At 41.8% G+C, this 26,028-nt stretch overlaps 2 protein-coding genes across 2 annotated transcripts in view; both read right to left on the reverse strand.

Annotated features, from left to right (window-relative positions):
* LOC139449678 (protein inturned-like) overlaps window positions 1-2,384 on the reverse strand; it is a 41,926-nt gene extending 39,542 nt beyond the window's left edge. Inside the window, exon 1 of the mRNA XM_071231164.1 lies at window positions 2,228-2,384. The gene's annotated coding sequence lies outside the window, so the exon portion shown is untranslated. The remainder of the gene's footprint in view (window positions 1-2,227) is intronic.
* Window positions 2,385-14,217: 11,833 nt separating this feature from the next.
* Window positions 14,218-26,028, reverse strand: part of LOC139450592 (protein furry-like) — a 75,632-nt gene continuing 63,821 nt past the window's right edge. Inside the window, exons 56-64 of the mRNA XM_071232357.1 lie at window positions 25,287-25,500; window positions 22,932-23,022; window positions 21,923-21,987; window positions 20,884-20,982; window positions 20,695-20,778; window positions 20,468-20,578; window positions 20,149-20,345; window positions 18,133-18,230; window positions 14,218-17,852 (exon numbers count right to left, since the gene is read on the reverse strand). Of these exons, the coding sequence (XP_071088458.1) occupies window positions 17,692-17,852; window positions 18,133-18,230; window positions 20,149-20,345; window positions 20,468-20,578; window positions 20,695-20,778; window positions 20,884-20,982; window positions 21,923-21,987; window positions 22,932-23,022; window positions 25,287-25,500 (1,120 nt within the window). The 3' untranslated portion in view covers window positions 14,218-17,691. The remainder of the gene's footprint in view (window positions 17,853-18,132; window positions 18,231-20,148; window positions 20,346-20,467; window positions 20,579-20,694; window positions 20,779-20,883; window positions 20,983-21,922; window positions 21,988-22,931; window positions 23,023-25,286; window positions 25,501-26,028) is intronic.

The following is a 26,028-nucleotide window of genomic DNA, read 5'->3' on the forward strand; positions in this document are numbered from 1 at the left end:
GGTTTGAGTACAAATATGAAACTCCTGTGATTTGAGTACAAGTATGAAACACCTGTGTTGTAAACACAAATACGAAACACCTGTGTTGTTAATACAAGTATAAAACTCCTGTGTTGTAAACACACATATGATACACCTGGATTGTAAATACCAATATAAAACACCAAGGGTTGTGAGTTGACATGTGAAGCACTGTGTCGTGCAAAGTAGCTTTCATGTAACTGTACGAAATATCATAACTGTGAATTGGAGAAAACCTTTCTGTATATTTGCTTGATAATGGTCCACGAGGGGTAAATGTCAGGAGAGACAGCACCAGGTCTAAGGTGTTAGGATTAGTAAACAGCCTCACTGGCCTCGTCCACACTTTCAGATTCAGTACCTGGGTTAGTATCAGCCACAATTATGTGAAACCTCGTCCTGATCTTGGTGCCCAATATTCCCTATTGCTGGGGGCCAACCACCTCAACAAGCTATTTGCTCTAATAATCTACACTCCGACACTAAAGTATGACGATTTTGGGTCGCGCTGTACTTAATACAGCATTTCAGTCAAGTGTCCTTCGTGCATTGTCCACACAGTTATAAAAGTCGTAAGTGTGTACTGTAATATAACAGTTGTAACAGTATTATCTGTACTTTAATGTAACAGCTGTAACCGTATTGTCTGTCCTGTGATATAACAGTTGTAACTGTATTGTCTGTGCTCTGATATAACAGTTGTAACTGTATTGTCTGTGCTGTGATATAGCAGTTGTAACAGTATTGTCTGACCTGTGGAATAACAGTTGTAACTGTATTGTCCGTCCTGCGATATAGCAGTTGTAACCGTATTGTCTGTTCTGCGATATAACAGTTATAGCCGTATTGTCTGTGCTGTGATATGACAGTTGTGACCGTATTGTCTGTGCTGCGATATAACAGTTATAGCCGTATTGTCTGTGCTGTGATATAACAGTTGTGACTGTATTGTCCGTCTTGTGATATAACAGTTGTAAACGTATTTCCCATCCTGTGATATAACAGTATGTAACTGTATTGTTCGTGTTGTGTTATAACAGTTGTAACGGTATTGTCAGTGCTGTGATATAACAGTTTTAATCGTATTTTCCATCCTGTGATATAACAGTTGTAACGGTATTGTCCGTCCTGTGATATAGCAGTTGTGACTGTATTGTCTGTGATGATATAACAGTTGTAACTGTATTGTCCGTGCTGATCTAACAGTTGTAACCGTATTTCCGTCCTGTGAAATGGCAGTTGTAACCGTATTGTTTGTGCTGTCATATAACAGTTGTAAGAATATTGTCTGTTATAACTGTATTGTCCGTGCTGATATAACATGTGAAACTGTACTGCACATGATGTGATAGACGAAGGATATCACATTCTTCTTCGGTGTAGGTTTGTACACCTTAGCCATAAAATAGATCATGAGGAAAGCCCGACGTGATTCAGGTCTAAGACAAATACCACTTTGGTGAAACCCATGGACAAACCTAGAAAACACAGGACAAACTGGGATTATCGGTCATTGGTTCCTGGCGCGCTTAATTGAATTGTGCCACCGTGCCCCCAACGACGGTACGATGAAAAACACAGGACAAACTGGGATTATCGGTCATTGGTTCCTGGCGCGCTTAATGGCGTACCCCCAACGACGGTACGATGATGATGAATATGACGATGATGACAATATCTACAGTCTCCAGGACAGCCTTCCACACCTGTCCTGTGCATCGTGTAGCTATTGTACCAACAGTTGAGTCCTCCTTTCTCTCTTACTTGCCTACCACTAATCCGAGCACAAAGAGTGAGCGGTCGACGAGCTGGATTGCCTTTGTGGGCGAGGGATAACAACAGTTTGCCATTAGTTCAATGATAAATATCGGCTCAGGTCTGTCTGGTGTGTGCCGGATGACTCTCGGGGTAGAGGATTGAGACCATTCGGGTGGATTTACTGGTTAGGCTACTGAGAGCGGACACATAATCAATACCCGAGAAGCCTTGAGGACTTAGGGGAAATTAGGATGAGCTCTCCGCTATGGCTTGGAGGTATACAAGGCTGTTAGCGAGGTCCAGGTGGCATATTTTGAAATCCTATTTGAACCATGCATATAAGAGAGGGATGGCTGAAGTTAATGTGTTATCAGTATTTGGGTCTAATTTGTGTTATCAACATGTAGATATATATCATGACAGAATAACTAACAGAACTCTGACCTACCTTAAGAATGTCGACAGTCCCAGTGAAATTAAAACAAGCGGTATCGTCCGAACACACAGCATGAAATGTCAGCATGACTATCGTCTGCTATCAAATCTATCGTCTGCCTTTTTTCAGTTGTGTGAATTCCAGTCAGCGCTGAAGTGTAGTGTATAGTTCAGCCCATCCTGGGAGGCGGCACGTCAAAGCGAGAGCTAAAACAACTCCGATCTTTCGTAACTGAACTCCTTGAATTGAGATTGTCGTCTGCTCTTATTACACTTGCAAGTCTGCTCGTTTCCGACACGTATTAGCCGTTATCTGCTCTATATCACCAATAGCCCCTGGTTAGACAGATACAACTGAAGAAGAAACCTATTTATGCACACCATGTGTTGATAGATTCATTCAAAAGACATTACAAATACAAAGAGGACAGGCAGTCATGTCGTGAAGCTGTCGTCTGCCAGAACTTGATAAGAAGCAAGTTGACGGGTAAATGTCTCTCTATACCCAACACAAACAGAAGTCGGATATCAGTGCAGGGTGTCTCACCGAAAGTTTATCTACCTGAGCGTCCGTTTTAATCAAAGAATGCAGGTAGATCGAATACCTGAGCAAGCAGAAGTAAGGGAGAAATGATATCTGTGCCTTTCAAGTGACAGCTTCTGGGGGTGAGAAGATACCGGGTCATTAGACTGAAGGTGTGAACACACACATCCCGCCTCTCTGCTTTAAGTCACCCTGTTTCTTAGACACACATCAGAGCATGTATCACCTCTCTTGTTTGCGAGTCTTCATTTGATCCTAGAGGTCTGACCGGACTGTACAAGTGTTAATGTTTAACTCAACATTCATCACACACACTCGTTTTTTTCACCGTTACTTCTATTGTCCATTGTTTTGGAGAACAAGGGTGTGATAAAGTGTCTATTTCAAAGTTAGAGAGTGACAGGGTTGTCACACTTCGACTATCACTGTCAGCGGGCGTTCTCGCCTCAACGTCTTTATTACAAAGTAGTAATACTGTATTAAGTTTCAAGTCAACAATGCACAGCCATTTCCAAAGTCTATACCTTCTTCCACGTCAACTGCTTGTCCTATAGCGCTCCGTAGGGTCCTTGTTTCTTACGATATTTATATATTACCCGAACATTAGCGTGACTATCAAACTGTTACCTGTCTCTCATGCTGAGGCTTCACCGGGCAACATAAGCCATTAGAACCATTAAATCATCTTAATAACTGTTGTGTTGAATGAAGTGCGGGTATGTAACAGTTCTAATTGTCAGGATGCAGTGACCAGTGGTGCATACTAGCCATGGTTGTATAGGTCTCTACACTGGGACCTGGAGGCAAAGGAAGATGTAGCACTTAGTGATGAAAACAGGCTTTTCATTATATTAATGTTGCTATGAGAGGTTTATGTAAAGTTTGGGCGAGGTTGATGGTTGGGATCATGTTCAAATCTATCTTTAAGACATGACGATAATAATGCCCCTCTCTTTTAACTAAGAAGCTCAACATGAAGTAAGCTGTACTGAAAGGGTGTACTGACAAGGTGTACTAGGATTAAAGAACAGGTGTACTTGCCGCTGTTGCATCTGAATTATACTGCTGATATTGAATGACACAATATAACATTGCTTGACACCACTCATGGCATTGCATGACACCGCTCATGGCATTGCAGGACACCTCTCATGGCATTGCTTGACACCGCTCATGGCAGTGCATGACACCTCTCATGGCATTGCAGGACACCTCTCATGGCATTGCATGACACCTCTCTTGGCATTGCATGATACCTCTTATGACACTGCAAGACACGGTGTGCCACTCAATGAAACAACATACACCATGTGACACGGCGAGCACCTGTTTGACATGGTTCCAGACTTGCATCCACCTGAGGCGAACACATGTCACGTTCTGTCCTTGACGTAACAAGTCAGCTCGACACAAATCAGACAGAACTCAGAGATCATTTACACACACATAAACAACGTCAAACTGATTGATAAGATTACATGTATTTGACTGACAGATATAGCCAAAAGGGCCTCGACCCGCTCGACAAAATCAATTTAATGTTTCAAGAATGTCAACAGACTTACTACTAGTTCCCTTATATGTGAAGCGTGGGCACCTCGCCAACCCATGCTGTTCTTTCTCCCCGTGTATAACCAGGAACTCAGGTAGGGCAGTGGGCTAAGGACTCTAACTCGCTGATCAAAGTTGTGCCCCTTTAAAGCAGGATCGGATGGCGGATGGTTCGAATCCTAGTATCTCCTCGATTATTATATAATTGAAATTTTACAACCGAACTCACTCACTCGTCATTAAAACAGGGACATGGGAATGTATATGATGCATGGCTAGTATGTGGTTAGTTTATTGCTAGTATATCGTCAGTTTGTGATTCGTATGTGACATGTATGTTATCTTCTGACATTGTATGTTACCTTCTGACACTGTATGACATTGTAAGTTTCATTCTGATAATGTGTGTGCCTAGCATGTGGTTAGTATGTGGCTAGTATGTGGCTAGCATGTGGCTCGCATGTGGCTCCTTTGTGGTTAGTTTGTGGCTCGTGTGGTTAGTTTGTGGCTAGTGTATGGCTCGTATGTGGTTAGTATGTGGCTAGTACATGGCTTGTGTGTGGTTAGTATGTGGCTAGCATGTGGCTCGTGTGTGGTTAGTTTGTGATAAGTATGTGGCTCGTGTGTGGTTAGTATGTGGCTAGCATGTGGCTCGTGTGTGGCTAGTATGTGGCTTGCATGCGGCTCGTGTGGTTAGTTTTGGCTAGCATGGGGCTCGTGTGTGGTTAGTTCGTGGCTAGTATGTGGCTTGCATGCGGCTCGTGTGTGGTTAGTGTGTTTATTATGTGGCTGGTATGTGTATATACCATATGGTTAGTATGTGTCTACCATATGGTTAGTATGTGTCTACCATATGGTTAGTATGTGGCTACCATATGGTTAGTATGTGGCTACCATATGGTTAGTATGTGGCTACCATATGGTTAGTATGTGGCTACCATATGGTTAGTATGTGGCTACCATATGGTTAGTATGTGGCTACCATATGGTTAGTATGTGGCTACCATATGGTTAGTATGTGGCTACCATATGGTTAGTATGTGGTTAGTAGGGAATACGTATTATCATCATATTGTCAATTAATATTACTATCCCGTTTTTAGTGTAACCACATTAAGCTACTATGCCAGGATATATTTATATATTGCTCACAGCGGAATGAAACCCAGGGTTGCCTAGGGGGTAAAAGTGTTCGCCCGTCACGCCAAAGGCCCGGGTTCGATTTCCCATATAAGTAAACCTTATGAAGCCCTTTTCTGGTGTCCCCCACCGTTATGGTGCTGCAATATCCCCCCCCCCCCCCCCCAAACGGCGTAAAATCGTACTCTCTCACTCAAGTGCAAGCGTAGACAACAACGGGACAGTGTCACAGACAGGATGAGTGAGTGGAGTGAGTGGAGTATGTTCAACACCCTAGTCCGCGACATTACACGGTGAGCAATCCAGACTGGATCAGACAAACCAACACACACACACACACACACACACACACACACACACACACACACACACACACACACACACACACACACACACACACACACACACACTCAAACACACACTCAAACACTCAGACACACACTCAAACACACACACTCCAACACAAACACACTCAAACGCACACACACACACACAAACACACACACACACTCAAACACACACAAACACTCCAACACAAACACACACACACACACACACACACAAACACACACACACATACACGCACCCACGCATGCGCACATAAACATATATAACACAGGCACACTGAGAACCCGAAGAAATGGGCTTCGTGCATTGCCCTCGTGTGGATGGAACCAGCATTTGGACATTAACGTCATGGCTACCCCACCGCCCCTTCCTACACATACAAGGAATCGGCCCACTATCTTGTTTACAAAAACAGTTTTGAGACTATGTGAAAAAAGTTAACTTTTGATTTAACGCCAACGCAAGAACAGATGGAATATAGTTGCAAATTACCTTTACGATATAACATTACGTATTCCTTCGAGTCTAAATCGATTGGATTCCATATCTTGAAATGCTTTTTTGACGTCTAAAAACACTACAAAGCAGTAGCCTAATCTTGGACTTACTCCTATCAAACATGTTTAATCCATTTAAGAATTAATCAATAAAGTTATAAATGGTGGGACGACATACCTTTCTCGAACGTTGCTGTCACATATAGAGGGTTACCGTCATACAGCCGGTCAATACAGTGCTAAACTGACCATTTACTCACAGGTACGTGTTGGTCAACACTGACCCGAGGGCACTGTGAGTCCAAGCGTTAACCACGAGCGTCCAAGTGATCCTCAGTACCGCACCACACACCCATGCTTCACATCCATACTTTCAAGAGAATAAAAATATTTTTGTATGGTTTACTTTTTATTGCGATTGGGATATTTCCCTGGAGTGTATGTTATTTATTACGTCTTTGATAGAAACGGTTTATTTCCTGTGTCAATACCTATCGCTACAGCATTATCAAATTATCGCCCTTTGGGTAAATACCAGAACAGAGGGGTTCCAGTAGCCATAGTCGACACATGACCTGGCGGCTGAGTCAACATAGGTAATTGGGCGAATTATATCTACTTTACACAAGTGAATATTTAGCTATAGATGGCAGCATGTGCATCTACACATCCCGAGCTGTTAGACTCTTTACAAAGAAACATGCTCCAAGGCTTCACACACTGGCGTTAAAATTATATTTTAATGTAATTCGGACAAATGCTAAAATACACCCATTGGTTAAAATGTTTATTTCTGACGCGGTCGATAAATATAAAATACACAACGCTCATTTTTGTATGGATGAACTTTTGAAACAGGAATGTTTGATTTGTAAACTCTAGAAATTAGTGATCGACTTGTGTCCTGAAGCAGGGACCTGGATATCCACAACACAAGGTCAATTGTACTCTCAACACTATGTACGAGGTGTGATATGTTTGATTGATATATTCTGAGCCTAACATAAAATGACTTGACCTACAGACATTAGAATTATGTATACTGACACTTCCACATTGATAGACTTTTGCCAACAATGTCGGAGGGGTTGTGTCCTAGTCTTCTTGGCTGTCCGAAACGTTCTCCACAGCTGGTATGACGTCATCGTTCCGGCTAGAGCTTTCTTCATTCTTTCTTCATGAAGTCTGAAGGAGCCAGATCAGGAGAATAAGGTGGATGCTGAAGGAGCCAGATCAGGAGAATAAGGTGGATGTTGAAGGAGCCTGATCAGGAGAATAATGTGGATGCTGAAGGAGCCAGATCAGGAGAATACGAAGGATGACACATGATACAACACTTTATGGATGACACAAGACACAACACTTGTCTGCTGACACAAGGTACACACCTGAAAGGATGACACAAGATACAACACTTGATGGCTGACACTAGATACAACACTTGGTGTATGACACAAGGTACAACACTTGATGGATGACACAAGAAACAACACTTGATGGATGACCCAAGATACAACACTTGATGGCTGACACTAGATACAACACTTGATGGCTGATACTAGATACAACACTTGATGGATGACACACGATACAACACTTGATGGCTGATACTAGATACATCACTTGATGGCTGACACAAGGTACAACACTTGATGGATGACACTAGATACAACACTTGATGGATGACACACGATACAACACTTGATGGCTGATACTAGACACAACACTTGTTGGCTGACACAAGGTACAACACTTGATGGATGACACTAGATACAACACTTGATGGATGACGCAAGATACAACACTTGAAGGATGATACAAGATACAACACCTGATGGCTGACACAAGATACAACACTTGAAGGATGATACAAGATACAACACTTGATGGCTGACACAAGATACAACACTTGATGGCTGACACTAGATACAACACTTGATGGCTGACACAAGATACAACACTTGATGGCTGATACTAGATACATCACTTGATGGCTGACACAAGGTGCAACACTTGATGGATGATACAAGGTACAACACTTGATGACTGATACAAGGTACAACACTTGATGGCTGACACAAGGTATAACACCTGAAAGGATGACACAAGATACAACACTTGATGGCTGACACAAGATACAACACTTGATGGATGACACAAGGTACAAAACTTGATGGATGACACAAGATACAACACTTGATGGATGACACAAGGTACAAAACTTGATGGATGACACAAGGTACAACACTTGATGGATGACACAAGGAACAACACTTGATGGCTGACACAAGATACAACATTTGATGGATGACACAAGATACAACACTTGATGGATGACACAAGATACAACACTTGATGGATGACACAAGATACAACACTTGATGGATGACACAAGGTACAAAACTTGATGGATGACACAAGGTACAACACTTGATGGATGACACAAGGAACAACACTTGATGGCTGACACAAGATACAACATTTGATGGATGACACAAGATACAACACTTGATGGATGACACAAGGTACAAAACTTGATGGATGACACAAGGTACAACACTTCATGGATGACACAAGGAACAACACTTGATGGATGACACACGATACAACACTTGATGGATGACACAAGATACAAAACTTGATGGATGACACAAGGTACAACACTTGATGGATGACCCAAGGAACAACACTTGATGGCTGATACACGATACAACACTTGATGGATGACCCAAGGAACAACACTTGATAGCTGATACACGATACAACACTTGATGGATGACACAAGGAACAACACTTGATGGATGACACAAGATACAAAACTTGAAGGATGATACAAGATACAACACTTCATGGATGACACAAGATACAACACTTGATGGATGACACAAGATACAACACTTGATGGCTGACACACGATACAACACTTCATGGATGACACACGATACAACACTTCATGGATGACACACGATACAACACTTGATGGATGACACACGATACAACACTTGATGGATGACATAATGTACAACACTTCATGGATGACACACGATACAACACTTGATGGATGACACACGATACAACACTTGATGGATGACACAAGATACAACACTTCATGGATGACACACGATACAACACTTGATGGATGACATAATGTACAACACTTCATGGATGACACACGATACAACACTTCATGGATGACACACGATACAACACTTCATGGATGACACACGATACAACACTTCATGGATGACACACGATACAACACTTGATGGATGACACACGACACAACACTTGATGGATGACACACGATACAACACTTGATGGATGACATAATGTACAGCACTTGATGGATGACACACGATACAACACTTCATGGATGACACACGATACAACACTTCATGGATGACACACGATACAACACTTGATGGATGACACACGATACAACACTTGATGGATGACATAATGTACAACACTTGATGGATGACACACGATACAACACTTGATGGATGACATAATGTACAACACTTGATGGATGGTACAGCATAAGGTACAACACTTGGTGGATGGTACAGCATAAGGTACAACACTTGATGGATGGTACAGCATAAGGTACAACACTTGATGGATGGTACAGCATAAGGTACAACACCCCTGCATGGTGACCTTCACGTCATGGGTCTATGGCCTTCAAAACACTTTGAATAAAATCGATCTGCACGGTTAGCAAAATGTACCACGTGGCATTTCATAACGTATTTTTGGGATGGCAGCAGTGTGCCATGACTTATGGACGAAGCTTTCTGAAATTGGGGTTTATTGAAAGTATTCAAAAGTCTGTAACTACACAAAAGTGTGAGACAGGAGAGCACTGTTGATGCATGAGGAGGAGTATGATAATCCTCAGATCGTAAGGACACACTCAACAATAATTCATTAATGAATTACGTGTACATGGAATGCACTATTCTATATCATTACCCGCAGTAACTCATCAAACAAGACGTACCAAATACCCCCATTCTGATTGCCGGTATAGTAAACAATAGATGACGTGGTATTGTCATATTACATTTGCACAACATACATAGTGTCTTGACAAATCAATATAAACCGTATCTTAAAGACAGTATATGAACAATGTCAAACAATAGAAGCTGTACAAATCAACTGTCACGATGGTTATCAATCATGTGGTTCTGTAAATATACTATATAGCATGTTGTGTCGCTAAACAATGATCGGCCTTGTTGCTGTGTTGATATAGCGACTGTAGAAACTGGCCACATTCTGTCATGTTGTCTATTACCATTCATGTCATCTTCAGCGTTAATGTTGCTTAAACGAGGCAAGGTAGAAGGAGGTGGATCATTTATGCTTTCTGGAGATGGGGTAAAAATGAACAAATCTACCTGGGAAGGCAACTGGGTATGAAAAGCTCCAGAATGCCCCCATAAAAGTCAATAAAGTGAAGAAAATCTAGAGCACAGAGTTCAACGCTGTATAAGTGTGTCTGTCATGTCTTAATGAGACTGGATCAGTACCTCCAAGTGCTGAGATGATCATAAAACCCATACTTTAATATTGAGTTACGACAGTACGTAATACTAAGATGATCATAAAACCAAAACTTTAACATTGACTTACGGCAGTATGTAGTACCACTTATTGCTGAGATGATCATAAAACCCATACTTTAACGTTGACTTACGACAGTACGCAGTACCACTTAGTGCTGAGATGATCACAGGGTTAGAAACTAACAGTTTTCGTCCACTAGTCCTTATAATGATAACATATAGCAAAACACTATAAAAAGGGCAAATTTCTACTAGTCCTTATGATACCTTTACCATTGGGCAGTTTGGCAAGGGCTATATGACTAGTGCCAATTTCTAACGCTGGATCATAAAACCCATACTTTCACATTGACTTACGACAGTACGTAGTACCGCTTAATGCTCAGATGATCCTAAAACACATACGTTAACATTGACTTGCGACAGTACGTAGTAGCACTTATTGCTGAGATGATCATAAAACCCATACGTTAACATTGACTTGCGACAGTACGTAGTAGCACTTATTGCTGAGATGATCCTAAAAACCATACTTTAACATTGACTTGCGACAGTACGTAGTAGCACTTAATCCTGAGATGATCATAAAACCCATACTTTAACATTGACTTGCGACAGTACGTAGTAGCACTTATTGCTGAGATGATCATAAAACCCATACTTTAACACTGACTTGCGACAGTACGTAGTAGCACTTATTGCTGAGATGATCCTAAAACCCATACTTTAACATTGACTTGCGACAGTACGTAGTACCGCTTAGTGCTGAGACGATCATACAACCCATACCTTAACAGTTCTACAGCCGTAGCGCTACCATCGCTTTGTGGAACGGGCCCGATGTTGTAATGCAGACATATCAGCGACAGCCTAAACTCGAAATGGCTATATCGCAGCAGCATATGCAGGCAAATAAAACTGTATCACAACACATTGTTTAAGTATCTGTCCTGAAAAGCCAACTCGTGACAGCCTGAACCCCCTCCATATAACTTAACAGATCATATTGAGCGACAAGTGAGTGCATTTTGGACATATATAGCATATTGGACTTTCCTGACACATTAAGCTATGTCTGTAATACAACCACGATTGCTAGTCCGCCAGGCAGGAGTGCAGGAACTAGTTACCATGTTCCATACGTTTTTACACCAAGAATATCAGTTACTTAGTTAACAATGCAGAATCTGGAATCGATCACCTCTTCTCACGAGCGCTCAAGTGGCATGGCTTGATGTACACTGATAGAGGACAGAAAGTAGATTGAATCTTGTGTCAACAACGCTCTCTCACACAGGGAGAACATGAGAATGGCGTTGTCCCTACATCACGGAGAGTATGAATCATGAGAATAGCCTTGTTCCTACATCACAGGGAATATATGAAACATGAGAATAGCGTTGTTTCTACGTCACGAAGGACATTTCAATAATGAAAATAGCATGGTTCCTACATCACGGAGGACGTATGAAACATGAAAATAGCGGTGTTCCTTCATCACGGAGGACGTATGAAACATGAGAATAGCGGTGTTCCTTCATCACGGAGGGCGTATGAAACATGAAAATAGCGGTGTTCCTTCATCACCGAGGACGTATGAAACATGAAAATAGCGGTGTTCCTACATCACGGAGGACGTATGAAACATGAGAATAGCGGTGTTCCTTCATCACGGAGGGCGTATGAAACATGAAAATAGCGGTGTTCCTTCATCACCGAGGACGTATGAAACATGAAAATAGCGGTGTTCCTACATCACAGAGGACCTATCACACAATAGAATAGCATTGTTCCGACATTACAGGTCACGTAACTACCCGTAGATATCAAACAATGTGAAATGTTGTCAATTAATTCCCGAAAAGCAAAAACATAATAGTAATTTCACAAACATTTCTGCTTTTGGAACAAATATCCATGTACTATATCCCTATTCACATGCTGGCCCCTCTGTACAACCACAGCTCCAACAGGGGCAAGATGACAGTCTGGGTTTCTGTGTTAATGTTTTTCAACACTTCACAACACAACACTGTCTGTCTTAACCACCCGTGTTTACTGAAGGTATAAGCCAGGCCATATGATATGTAGGTGATTGAAACACATATGAAAGATTCAAAAGTGTGATCATTTATTTATAAATGCAGTCCGCTCTACGTCAGATTGCCCCACCCACGACCCTGGGGACTTGGCAGTCAGTACAGATAAACACACGACTCAGTATCCTCAACTGTTTTGTTATTATAAATAGCCAGCATGTTTGCACGTCAAAACATAGCAAAATGCATTCAATCAAAATTTCTGACTGTGCAATTGCACAAGTACTTTAAGACTATGTTAAAGATCTGGTAGAATATTGTGGTTAGTACTTATAATTGTTTTTAACAGATTTATCTTCTAAATGGTTTGCACGAGTTTGCAAGGAGATGGTTGACATGCTCAGTAGTGTACCATACATCGAGTTCCATCTCATCACTGCAGCCGTGGCTCAGGTGACTTCAGTCATTATTACGCAGTCCACAAAAGGCGCAAATCACTGTTCTGAGTTGCTTTTCTTATACCCCGTTCACATGCACAACTTTAACTAACGTGGGTAATTTTACACGTGTAACTATACATACGTGCATATATGTAAATTTACTATGCGTTCACATGAAAAGCATCTCAGGTTGTAAATAAAGTATGTAAATTGTGTAAGGCACACATATTCGTCAATCTGTTCAAGACTTTCAACGCGAAACAGGTTGTTTTCCAATCAAAGTTGAATGAGAGAGTTACTTCACCGAGAAGCTACAAGTGTTTGATTTAATTTGTACACAAAATTTTGACTCCTTGAAACCAAAAGAAAACACTGTCCGCTCAACTCTGTATATAAGCATAAAAGTTGGCAACTGTTGACAGTTTGTTTGGTGTTTCCAAAAGAATAGATATTAATTAGATCATCCTCTTACGTTGGCATAAACTTTCACATTGCAACATATACACGCAGTGCAAATTTACATTTACATTTGCACCTGCTCCAGACATGATGCAAATTTGCTCCTGGTGTAAATATACACACATGTGTAATCACGTTCACATGACAAGTATACTCATGTATGTATTTCTACACATGTATAAACATGTACACACATATGTGTGGGTATTAGTCGTGTCAAGATCCGCTGTTGTTTGGTTCGAATCCCAGATTAGCCCGAGTTACGTATCTTGGTCTGTCAGTACCATTCCTTGTAAGCTTCAAGGTAGTAACAACCTCTGCACTTCACTTCTGGCTTTCCTCCCACACACAGCTGACATGCAGTGATTATATAAAATATGACAGTATATTAGTAAAGACTTCAAACTTTATTTTACAAATGTGGTTTAGTAAGTACAAAACTATTTGTACAGATATGAGAATGTACGGCACAATGCAATTCTTGGTCAAAATAGTCGTCATCACAATCTGTATCCAATAGATCACAGGGACAGTATTCATAAACCTTTGGTTCAGTGTCACAGATTTTCAAAAGAGTTTCATGATTAGAAGTGAAAATGTACAGCACAGTGAAGACAAATCAATGGTACTTATGTGACATCTATGGAAGAATATTATTTCAGGAATTTCTTTTTTTTCACCAATATGAAATACATGTACGTATCTTTGGGTTGATCTGTACATATATACAGTTCATGGGTATTTACGTTAGACAGCATTGACATACAATAGTTCTGCACTAACTTTGATACTATATGAAGAAAACAGACCACCATTTAAAACAGAAAACCAAACCTTACAATGAACTTAGTACTACAACAAAATGAAAGAAAGAACAAAGAACGAATTCACCAATACTGTTAATGCTGATCTAGTTACTGTAGAATGTTAATGAATTCAATAATTTCCATGTCAACATGAATGTTTCAGAAAACTGGTCAAAACCTTATGCACAACTAAAGGCCACAATATATGAAATGTCTGGTTTTCCCTCTGCACATTTCACTCTGAAACACATCACTTGATTTATTCAGTGTTCAGCCACCTTGCATCATGATCTTAATACATATCTTGAAAGTAGGTCATGAATTTTAATTCTTCAGAAATGTCCATGCATTTACATTTTTCTCTTTTTTTATGTCAAAACAGATTTAGATGAAACAGGAAAAGATCCAAATGTAACAATCAATTGATTGTGGCCAGAGCGGGAAATGCTGTCTGTGTCAATACAAGGGTAGTGTTGACTAGATTCCCTCCCCCTCCCCCTCCCCCCTACACGTACAGTAGTCTTGCTATCACACACGTTTGACAGCACTCACCATGCTAACACTTCAATACATGTGCATACACACTAGCACTTCAATACACATGTATACACACTAGCACTTCAATACACATGTATATATACACTAGCATAATGGTCTTCCAGTATCATAATCATCATCATCATGAGTCAATGTTTAACAATGTTGGGACCACATACACTATAGGCTTATGAAGATGAAAACTGCAATTGCTTCACCTTAATCCGTATTTCTTACAGATATAACATACAAATCTAAAAGATAAAAAACCTGTTAATTTTAAAAAACAAATGCTTAACATTAAACACATAGATCTAGCTGTGCAGATACCCCTCTAGCAGCGCTAAATAACGTATTGCCTGCTGTATGGACTGTAGGACTAGTGGTGTGTTGAACAAGTCAGATGCAGAGTACCCGCTACTACAAACTGATAGGAGGGTCAGTGCTGCACATTCCTTATTGTCCTGCACAACCAACAAGAGACAATTATGAAACAAATTTGGTTCATCTCAAATTTAAGTATGAGAAAACAAGTCCTTATCAAATCGAAAAAAAAACAGTTTTCCAGAAGCTATTCAACTTTTTCAAAACTATAATGCTTTACTTATCTTGCCTTAACGTAAAATTGGGATCTCAGAGATGTCTAGACTAGAATATAAATGTGCATATCATAAGCTTGTTGTAAACACTAAATTTCAGGTCAAAGACTTAACTTGAGAATGCATCCGATTTAAAAGAGTGTAATGAAAGTCAAGCTAACAACATTTGTAACTGCAGATGAAAAACACTATGGTATCTCAACCTGCTATGTCTCTAGCTAGTGTACTGCAGAGTTGAGCCAAGTCAACGAGCATCACTTTGTAGACGTCACAACAGCAAAAACACTGTTGGTACTGACAAAGATAAAGTCTTTGTTGCTAATACCCACAGTAGTGATGGTTGGCACACTCAGGAAGCTGGGACACACAGCAGCAACACTCAACACCGAATCAATCAAACGACAAATGAAATATTGCTGAATCAAACACATACAAATATAACAGCAAATCGATGTGCGATTAAAGCCACAATACATGGAAGCATACAGAGAAGGCTACACGGCATAAGTAAACAATACATGGCAGAAAACTGTTGTAAAATCAGGACACAATGACAAATGAAACAGATATGAGATTCATGTATCTTTTTATGATTCATCGGTCCTCCCCAAGGACGGTGGGGTAGCCTAGTGGTTATAGCGTTGTCTCGTCAAGTCAAAGACCCGGGATCGATTCCTCACATGGGTACGACGTGTGAGGCCCATTTTCCAGTGTTCCCCGCTGTGATATTGCTGGAATACTGCTTAAAGCGGCGTAAAACATACTCAATATTTCTATAGAAAACACAGTAATGCCATTACTTGTGGGGCCACAAATCACTGCTGCATTTTCTTGGCTGTACCATTTAATCCAAGCAACCTTGGTGAAGACTTGGTGAAAACCTGCCTGAGGCCAAAATGATCATGATTTTGGAACACATTATTTATGAGCTGTTTAGGAAGTTGTTCCGACATGGCAACACTGATGTAAAGCTCCTCAGCTGCTCTCTGTCCCTGTTTGGAGTTCATTTTAATTAACATTTCCCCAATACTATGATCAGTGATGTTTTGTTGAACACACAACTAGAAACTCTTCCCCTCGCTGTATCAGAGATGGGAACAGTAGAGCCAAGTAGCACAGCAGCATGGATGAGTGGACAAGTGAATGCCTGCACAGTGCTGGGTATTGAAGACTTACTAATGCCTCTATAGAAAGTCAATAACACTTATGGAATACATTATAATAATATATGTATTAAAAATTATTTTGGGCCTTTATTCAACATAATTTCACTAAAGCATAATGACACAGCTAATACTCAGCCATTTGTAAAGATTCTCCAGACATTTGTCATGACTGACCTAAATTGTCTGCAGTGACAACAAGCTTGTTTCTGAAGATGCGTTATCAGATATTTGTCGATGAATGGAAGCTTCATAAAAAGGACGGTTTTCTTCCTCATATCTGGGACTATTAAATCTGTTCAAATTTGGATGTTCTTTATTATTTACAGTTGTCTATTTCATCCAGACTAACAAAGACTTGATGGCCTCGCAATCATCTCCATCAAGACAAGTATTAGATTTGATGCCAGACCAGCATGTAAAACAAAAGCTGAGCATTTAGTACATATCAAACATATTTCAAGTAAAACAAACCATGAAATAAACATGGATGGCCATAAAATAGAGTGGTTCAAAGTGTGTTGTCTAGGAGAAGGAAGTCATTAATGTCTGGTTGCTGGGTGACAGGTCTGTGACACAGTCCCAGTTCTAGGCAACCGTTATCAGTATCCATCAGCTGTATTGACTGATGAGACAGTAACACAACAGTGTTCTCAGTGTTCTCAGTGTTCACATCACACTGACAGCGGTCACATCACGGTGTTCACACTTCGGTGATCAGATCACAGTGGTCACATCAGGGCAGTCACATCATTCATGGTGGTCACATCAGAAGAGTGGTCACAGAGAACTGGAGTCCTGCTGTTTCATGACCTGATCGGTGCGGCTGTTGGACACTGATGCCGATTGAGGCCACTCATGATTCAGTTTAATGTTGATGTCCATCAAGTGACCGTACAGCTGATTAAGGTCAAGGTCAACTCGAGTTAGAACAAAAATACCTGAAAGAAATAACAGTAGGATTACATGATCAACCCATTGACAACCGGCCATGTTGGCTCAACCCAATTAAACATGTATCAAGCTTTCAGCACTCCTATTCTGACAACAATTGAAAACATCACCAGTCAAAAATAGATCAGCAAATATGTATCCCTTCAGGCAGGTAGATCTACACAGAGAAATGAATGATGCAAAAGCTGTGTTGACAAGAAGTTAACTAAGTCAAATAAACAAATATGTCAGCTTCACAGACTCTCTACAGCTCAGTCAGACACTCACCAGCTTTCTTCTCTGCCAGACAGCTACAGAAGATGTTGAGCAGTGTGAGGATATCGTCTTCAGATGACATCCCAAAAACATCATTGGGCCAGATAGATCTGAAAACATGACGTGCCAACATTTGAATTATTTAGACATTTGTAGAATGATGTTATTCTTCAGCTGTAAATGCAAAGTCTAACCTAATATTCATCAAGATTCAAAAGAATGTCTCCAACCTGTCTTGACCAATGATACCTTGTATGTCTTTCTTTCAAACTAAACTGTTAAGATTTTTTATTTGTTTGTTTAACACCACACTTAGCAAATATTCCAGCTACAAGACAGCAGTCTGTAAATAATCAGTCTGGACAAGACAATCCTGATTGACTTCATGAGCATCGATCTACCAAATTGGGATGCAATGACATGCATCAACCAAGTCAGAGAGCATGACAACCTGATCCCGTTAGTCGCCTCTTACGACAAGCATGGCCTGCTGAACACTAATTCTAACCCAGATCTTTACGAGTCGACATGTTAAGACAAGTATAAGGTTTAAGTTATGTCAAATATACGGTAAGTAGTGTTTCATAAACATCATAATTTCATCATTCCTAACTGATGCCAGGGAGAATGAGATCATATCACCAATTACATGGATCATGTGTGATCAATGTGTGCACTGTCTGATCATGTGTCATCCACACAGAGGGTCACTGCTGCTCAATACATGGTTTGTCTGGTCCAGACTAAACTGAAGGTGTTTGCAAGTACAACACAGAAGCAGCCTCTTCATCCCCATCTTCCCGAGGCATGGGAGTTAACTCACTGTAGAAGTCCAGTTCAAACCCTTGTTGAACTGGGCAGGAATTATGGAGGTATATTCTGCATAGACTAAAGAGTTTATGCATAGTCCAATCAAAACTGCATAACAAAATCAGGATTTGCAAAGCCTGAGTACCGTCAACTTGGCGTCAACAGATATTTTTCAAATCTTTTCACGTTTTTAATCAAGGTGTTCACATGATTTTCGCAAAGTAATACCCGTTGATTATCGATCAGATCGTCTTCACTGGGTGTCGCCATTCCCTTTGAACCAAGTGCAAGTGATATGAGAGGTGGAATCTGATTGGCCAGTGGGAGGGACATAGAGGGGACATAACTTGTAATAAGCCACTGTTGGTACAACGATCGAGCCAAGAAATTCAGCCTAGTTCGGCAAAGGTGGAAACTGGACTTAACACTCAGTTAACTCCCTTGTCTCAGGAAGATGCTTCAACACCATTTTCCCAATGTTATCAAATACCACATGCACTTCCAGTACAATAGCATAAATTCCTGACCATGACCTCGATCAAGACAGCTGCGTAAGATTCAACAATTATCAAGTCTCAGGACTGTACAGGTACAGTGCAACAGCAGCTGGCAATGAATGATACAACCATATTTAACAACAACTTCAGAGATGACCTTGACCTTTGATAGATATAAGCCCCATTTCAACATTAACTGTGGTAGGATTTGTTAAGATACAAGCAAACATCAAGTCTCATTCCTGTCAAGGTAAACATGACTCAGAAACTGACAATAACATTGCCATGTCTTCACAAATTCCTGAATGATGACCTTGACCTCTGACTAATTATTACTAAAACCTTTTCAGACAATGGACCCATCCTTGAAAAGGCATACACTAAGTTCAATGACAAATGCATCCATAACCTTTCGAGGAAGTTAACTATAAACTTTTTACGAAAAAGAATTTCAATCTCATGAACTTTAACATTGACCTTTTCATGACATGTGCGAAAATAATTAATTCCACAGGGAAACTTGGAAGAAGACCATGGAAGCATCATTCCTATTGTCAATAATATTTGGATTTTTCTTATGTTTGCTGCACAAATTCCAACAAGACCTTAGAGCAGTCCCCATCATAGGGCTGCCAATTATCAACTGGCTACAGAGACATTCCTGCTACATGTCAGACTGCAACAATCAACATTCTCCCCCAAGCAGAGACTGTCCACCCACCTGAATGACCGCAGCAACTGGATGGCCTTTGGGTACTGCTGACTGTGGATGTACTCGGCCAGACTGGACACTGCCTCTTGTTTGCTGACCACCTTGCAGTCCACATTGAATGGCGACGCTTGTCCATTCTCCAGCTCCTGCATGGCGTGAGACAGGGAGCTCTTCACCGATGTGGCTTGTAGCGACATATCCGTCACCTGTACAGACATGGTTCATGCAGTCAAAACCAGAGACTTTGCTTCAGTTACCTTATTGCTAACGAGGTGTTGTTTTACCTGTGTAATCCAAGTGATGGAATGCTAACGAGACGTTGTCCTACCTGTGGGGACTGCGTGACAGAGTGGAAGACCTCCAGAAGCTTCAGGTAACTCTCAAACAGCAACACCAGCCCGAACACCAGCTTGTACAGCCTCCGACACAGATTCACCTTCTGCAACGCACATTGAAACAATACTGGACTGACTGACACCTTCAAATGTAGACAGACTTTCAACAACATATCACACATTTATTTACACTTCAGATCTGCCTCCCTGGTGAACTAACCTGCTCCTCCCCACACAACAGAGCTGTCCCTCCACCATCTCCCAGGGACTGTTGTTTAATGGAAGACTTGAGGGCTTCCAGGCTCTGTCAATACAATCAGAAATAACATCAATCAGATGAATAACAACGCATCAACAAAGGTTGAAAAGATAGTGAAATTAGCAGAGCATGATCAGTAGAATAACATACCTGTTCTGACTGGTCCTTTCTCATGCAGTAGGTCTCAAAACATTCCTGTATCTCCAAGATACAGAAACGGTGGCGCTCCAACACTCGACTGCCTATCAACTAAAAATCACAAAAGGCACATCAAAATCACTTGCATTCAACTGTAGCAGGAAAACAGATTCAGCCACAATGAAGACAAACACAGCACAGCATCAGCCATAACAAAGGCAGATCTCCTAAACGATGCCAAAAACTATAGAACCAATATAAAACTTTTCATACAAAAGGCCAAAGCTGTTTATATTTATTATTCACAGACAAGCTTAACCTAAATTTTGAATGAGATATTTAAAAAACCCAATGCAAACTGTGTTGGTGCTGAAGGGTTTTTTTATTTTGGAAAAAACTTGAAATCAAAAACATTTCCCTGTGAGACCACCTCATCCTTTCAGTCAGCTCTCTTGACAAGCATGGGCTGCTAGCAATTCCTTGGAATACCCATGGGTTGTGTGTAACATGCATCTTCCCACTCATCAGTCCAGTTTTAACCCTTGCCAAACTGGGCTTGAATTTGGAGTTATTTTTTGGCTGGACTAATGAGTGTATGCGTAGTCAAATCACAATCACAAAACGAAATCTACTTCCAGTTCATAAAAAACACAGCGACAGCTGAGCAGATAACAGTCTATTGCTGGCATGTCAACTGGGCACCGACAGGTAAGTTCCAAATCTTCTCATATTTTTAATCAAGGTGCTATAGTGATTTGATGCACTTCGCCAGGCAAGACTCATCTTATTACAGTATCTATTACAATATCTCAGATCGTCTTGACTGGGAGCCGCCAAGTGATATGAGAGATGCAATCTGATCACTAAATAAGAGGGGCATAGAAGGGGCATAACTCATAACAGCTATTGGTGGCACTGTCAATCGAGCCAGGAAATTCCAGCCTAGTTCGGTAAGGGTGGAACCTGGACTTTTATAGTCAATTAATACCCTTGCCTCAGAAAGATGGCAACAGTATGTACGCATACTGTGAGACACGCTAGCCATACTCACACTGTCGGACTCAGCAAATATGAAGGGACATTCCATCTGCACATACAGCATATCCAGAACTGTCAGTGATTATGTCAGGAAGATAACTTTCTTCAGTTGCGAAAACATTAAGCAATCTTTTGCTTTACATCACAGAATGTTTGAGTTTGTGCTGCAAAGGATTTGCTAAAAACACATATTTAGTAGATCCACCACCAATGTGTACTATAGTACCTAACAACATACCGATACAACTAATACTCTAAATACTGAGTTCTTCCTATCACTGTACAGAAATTTCTTTCCGGTTATGATATTGGCCATGACATTAATTATTTTCTAAACTATATCACCCATAGATAGGGGAGAAAATGTGTGAATAGCTGATAGCCATTTCCGGCTTATTTTACAAGACAAATACACATGTAAGCTTAATCTCTGCATGTGAAACATTGTCTGACATACAGTACACAAAAATAATTGAATTTGTAAATCATCATGTCTAGCGATGTTTTATCGTAAATTACATGTTTTCTTTGACCAAATTTGCAACAACAAAAAACAAGCACACAAACTCCTATTGCGGCCATGACCATAACCAGAGATGAGTAGTAAAGCAGTGTGCATGTGAAGGGAAGTAACTGCTTACTATATTGGATTGCATTGGTTTTTTAGCATTGTTAGCATTTTTAGTATTGTAGCATTTCACTGCCAAGGGGTTGTACGTTTGAGATGTGGAATATTTAAGGGTTTTGTTTTTTTTGAAAATGGAAATAAAAGCTAAACATGTAGCAGACTTTATGACATTATGCGGGCAGTGCCTGAGAACCAAGACCATTATTTTTTTTAGCCTTAATTACAGACTTGCTTAACTATTACAGACTTGCTTGGGATTATGGAGATATTGTGTTTCTGGATCTGAACAAGTAGATACAAGTTGGGGAATCAAACCCAGGTTTCAGTGTGAGAGAGAAAGTTTATACCACTTGACTACCCACTGCCCACTAGTACATAGTGTAATAAAGGATATTGATCTGTGAGGCCACAGTCTTCAGAGACTCGGTCTTGGAGATGTAGAAACATGCTTCCTTCGTCATCGTCATCAACCGGCGTCGCAGCTCCTGAAGTGGACACCAGTCATAGTGAGTGTGGGCTACTGCTAAAGCATAATCAAGATATATCACCAGGGCCTGTGCATGATGGAGTCTGACCCAGACAAACCAGTGGTTGATAGCATGAGCAGCTATCCACTCATGGGGATACAATCATGCATTATCATACACTCCTATGACAACCATGGGGTACTGGGAGCCTATTCTTCCTAGCATCCCAACTGGATGATCACATGAAAATATATAGCATGCTTACTAACAGGACAAGTGTATCTGTTCACAAGATTATTACCTTCTTTGTGTCACTTCTGTTTTTAACAATATTCCTGTAAAGTAGGAGCTTGGCACAACAATGATTTGGTTTCACAAATTATGCCCATGTGGGTGATTCAAACCTCAGTCATCCACCTAATGAGCATTCACTTTTCCCCCTGACCTACCCTACTGCTAGTAATGAGCAACGCTCTTCCCACTGGGCTACCCTACTGCCAGTAATAAGCAACGCTCTTCCCACTGGGCTACCCTACTACCAGTAATGAGCAACGCTCTTCCCACTGGGCTACCCTACTACCAGTAATGAGCAACGCTCTTCCCACTGGGCTACCCTACTACCAGTAATGAGCAACGCTCTCACCACTGGGCTACCCTACTGCCAGTAATGAGCAACGCTCTTCCCACTGGGCTCCCCTACTGCCAGTAATAAGCAACGCTCTTCCCACTGGGCGACCCTACTGCCAGTAATGAGCAAACACTCTTCCCACTGGGCTACCCTACTGCCAGTAATAAGCAACGCTCTTCCCACTGGGCTCCCCTACTACCAGTAATGAGCAACGCTCTTCCCACTGGGCTCCCCTACTACCAGTAATGAGCAACACTCTTCCCACTGGGCTACCCTACTGCCAGTAATAAGCAACGCTCTTCCCACTGGGCTCCCCTACTACCAGTAATGAGCAACTCTCTTCCCACTGGGCTACCCTACTACCAGTAATGAGCAACACTCTTCCCCTTGGGCTACCCTACTACCAGTAATGAGCAACACTCTTCCCACTGGGCTACCCTACTACCAGTAATGAGCAACTCTCTTCCCACTGGGCTACCCTACTACCAGTAATGAGCAAACACTCTTCCCACTGGGCTACCCTACTGCCAGTAATGAGCAACGCTCTTCCCACTGGGCTCCCCTACTACCAGTAATGAGCAACGCTCTTCCCGCTGGGCTCCCCTACTACCAGTAATGAGCAACACTCTTCCCCTTGGGCTACCCTACTACCAGTAATGAGCAACACTCTTCCCACTGGGCTACCCTACTACCAGTAATGAGCAACACTCTTCCCACTGGGCCCCCCTACTATCAGTAATGAGCAACGCTCTTCCCACTGGGCTACCCTACTGCCAGTAATAAGCAACGCTCTTCCCACTGGGCTCCCCTACTACCAGTAATGAGCAACGCTCTTCCCACTGGGCGACCCTACTACCAGTAATGAGCAACGCTCTTCCCGCTGGGCTCCCCTACTACCAGTAATGAGCAACACTCTTCCCCTTGGGCTACCCTACTACCAGTAATGAGCCACACTCTTCCCACTGGGCTACCCTACTACCAGTAATGAGCAACACTCTTCCCACTGGGCTCCCCTACTACCAGTAATGAGCAACGCTCTTCCCACTGGGCTATCTTACTGCCAGTAATAAGCAAACACTCGCCCACTGGGCTACCCTACTACCAGTAATGAGCAAACACTCGCCCACTGGGCTACCCTACTACCAGTAATGAGCAACACTCTGCCCACTGGGCTATGTTACTGCCAGTAATGAGCAACACTCTGCCCACTGGGCGACCCTACTACCAGTAATGAGCAACGCTCTTCCCACTGGGCTACCCTACTACCAGTAATGAGCAACGCTCTTCCCACTGGGCGACCCTACTACCAGTAATGAGCAACACTCTTCCCACTGGGCTATGTTACTGCCAGTAATGAGCATCACTCTGCCCACTGGGCGACCCTACTACCAGTAATGAGCAACGCTCTTCCCACTGGGCTACCCTACTACCAGTAATGAGCAACACTCTTCCCACTGGGCTACCCTACTACCAGTAATGAGCAACACTCTTCCCACTGGGCTACCCTACTGCCAGTAATGAGCAACACTCTTCCCACTGGGCTACCCTACTGCCAGTAATGAGCAACACTCTTCCCACTGGGCTACCCTACTGCCAGTAATGAGCAACACTCTGCCCACTGGGCTACCCTACTACCAGTAATGACTCCACTCACCCGGAATAGCCTGGGGAACACCTGGAAGGTGCTGAAGGTGTGGGCCAGGGACACCTCCCCCATCACCTTGGTAACGTGGTTCTTCCACACCTCCTCCACCTCGTCACTCTGCAGGTTGAGACTCAGCGACTGCAGCTGGGAGAAGCTAGGCGACGACACCGACGCTGTCAACTCCACGATGTCCGTCTCACTGGGGTTGCTGCACAGACTACGCCTGCAGGGATACACAACATGGAGTATTAGACTGTGAGAGTAATGGTATCAGTGGGTATCGTGCAATGTCAAAGATGACACATTTACACGAAGTACATAATCATGACCTACCTGGTACACAATGCGTGTAAACTACAACTGTTGTTCAGAGTATATGACCCGAGCCATGTGTGTACACTACAACTGTTGTTCAGAGTATATGACCCAAGCCATGCGTGTACACTACAACTGTTGTTCAGAGTATATGACCCAAGCCATGCGTGTACACTACAACTGTTGTTCAGAGTATATGACCCAAGCCATGCGTGTACACTACAACTGTTGTTCAGAGTATATGACCCGAGCCATACGTGTACACTACAACTATTGTTCAGAGTATATGACCCGAGCCATGCGTGTACACTACAACTGTTGTTCAGAGTATATGACCCAAGCCATGCGTGTACACTACAACTGTTGTTCAGAGTATATGACCCGAACCATGCGTGTACACTACAACTGTTTTTTTAGAGTATATGACCCGAGCCAT

This window comes from Haliotis cracherodii, unplaced genomic scaffold (assembly GCF_022045235.1).
Source record: "Haliotis cracherodii isolate W230 unplaced genomic scaffold, xgHalCrac1.p SCAF_8, whole genome shotgun sequence".
Taxonomy (NCBI): Eukaryota; Metazoa; Mollusca; class Gastropoda; order Lepetellida; family Haliotidae; genus Haliotis; species Haliotis cracherodii.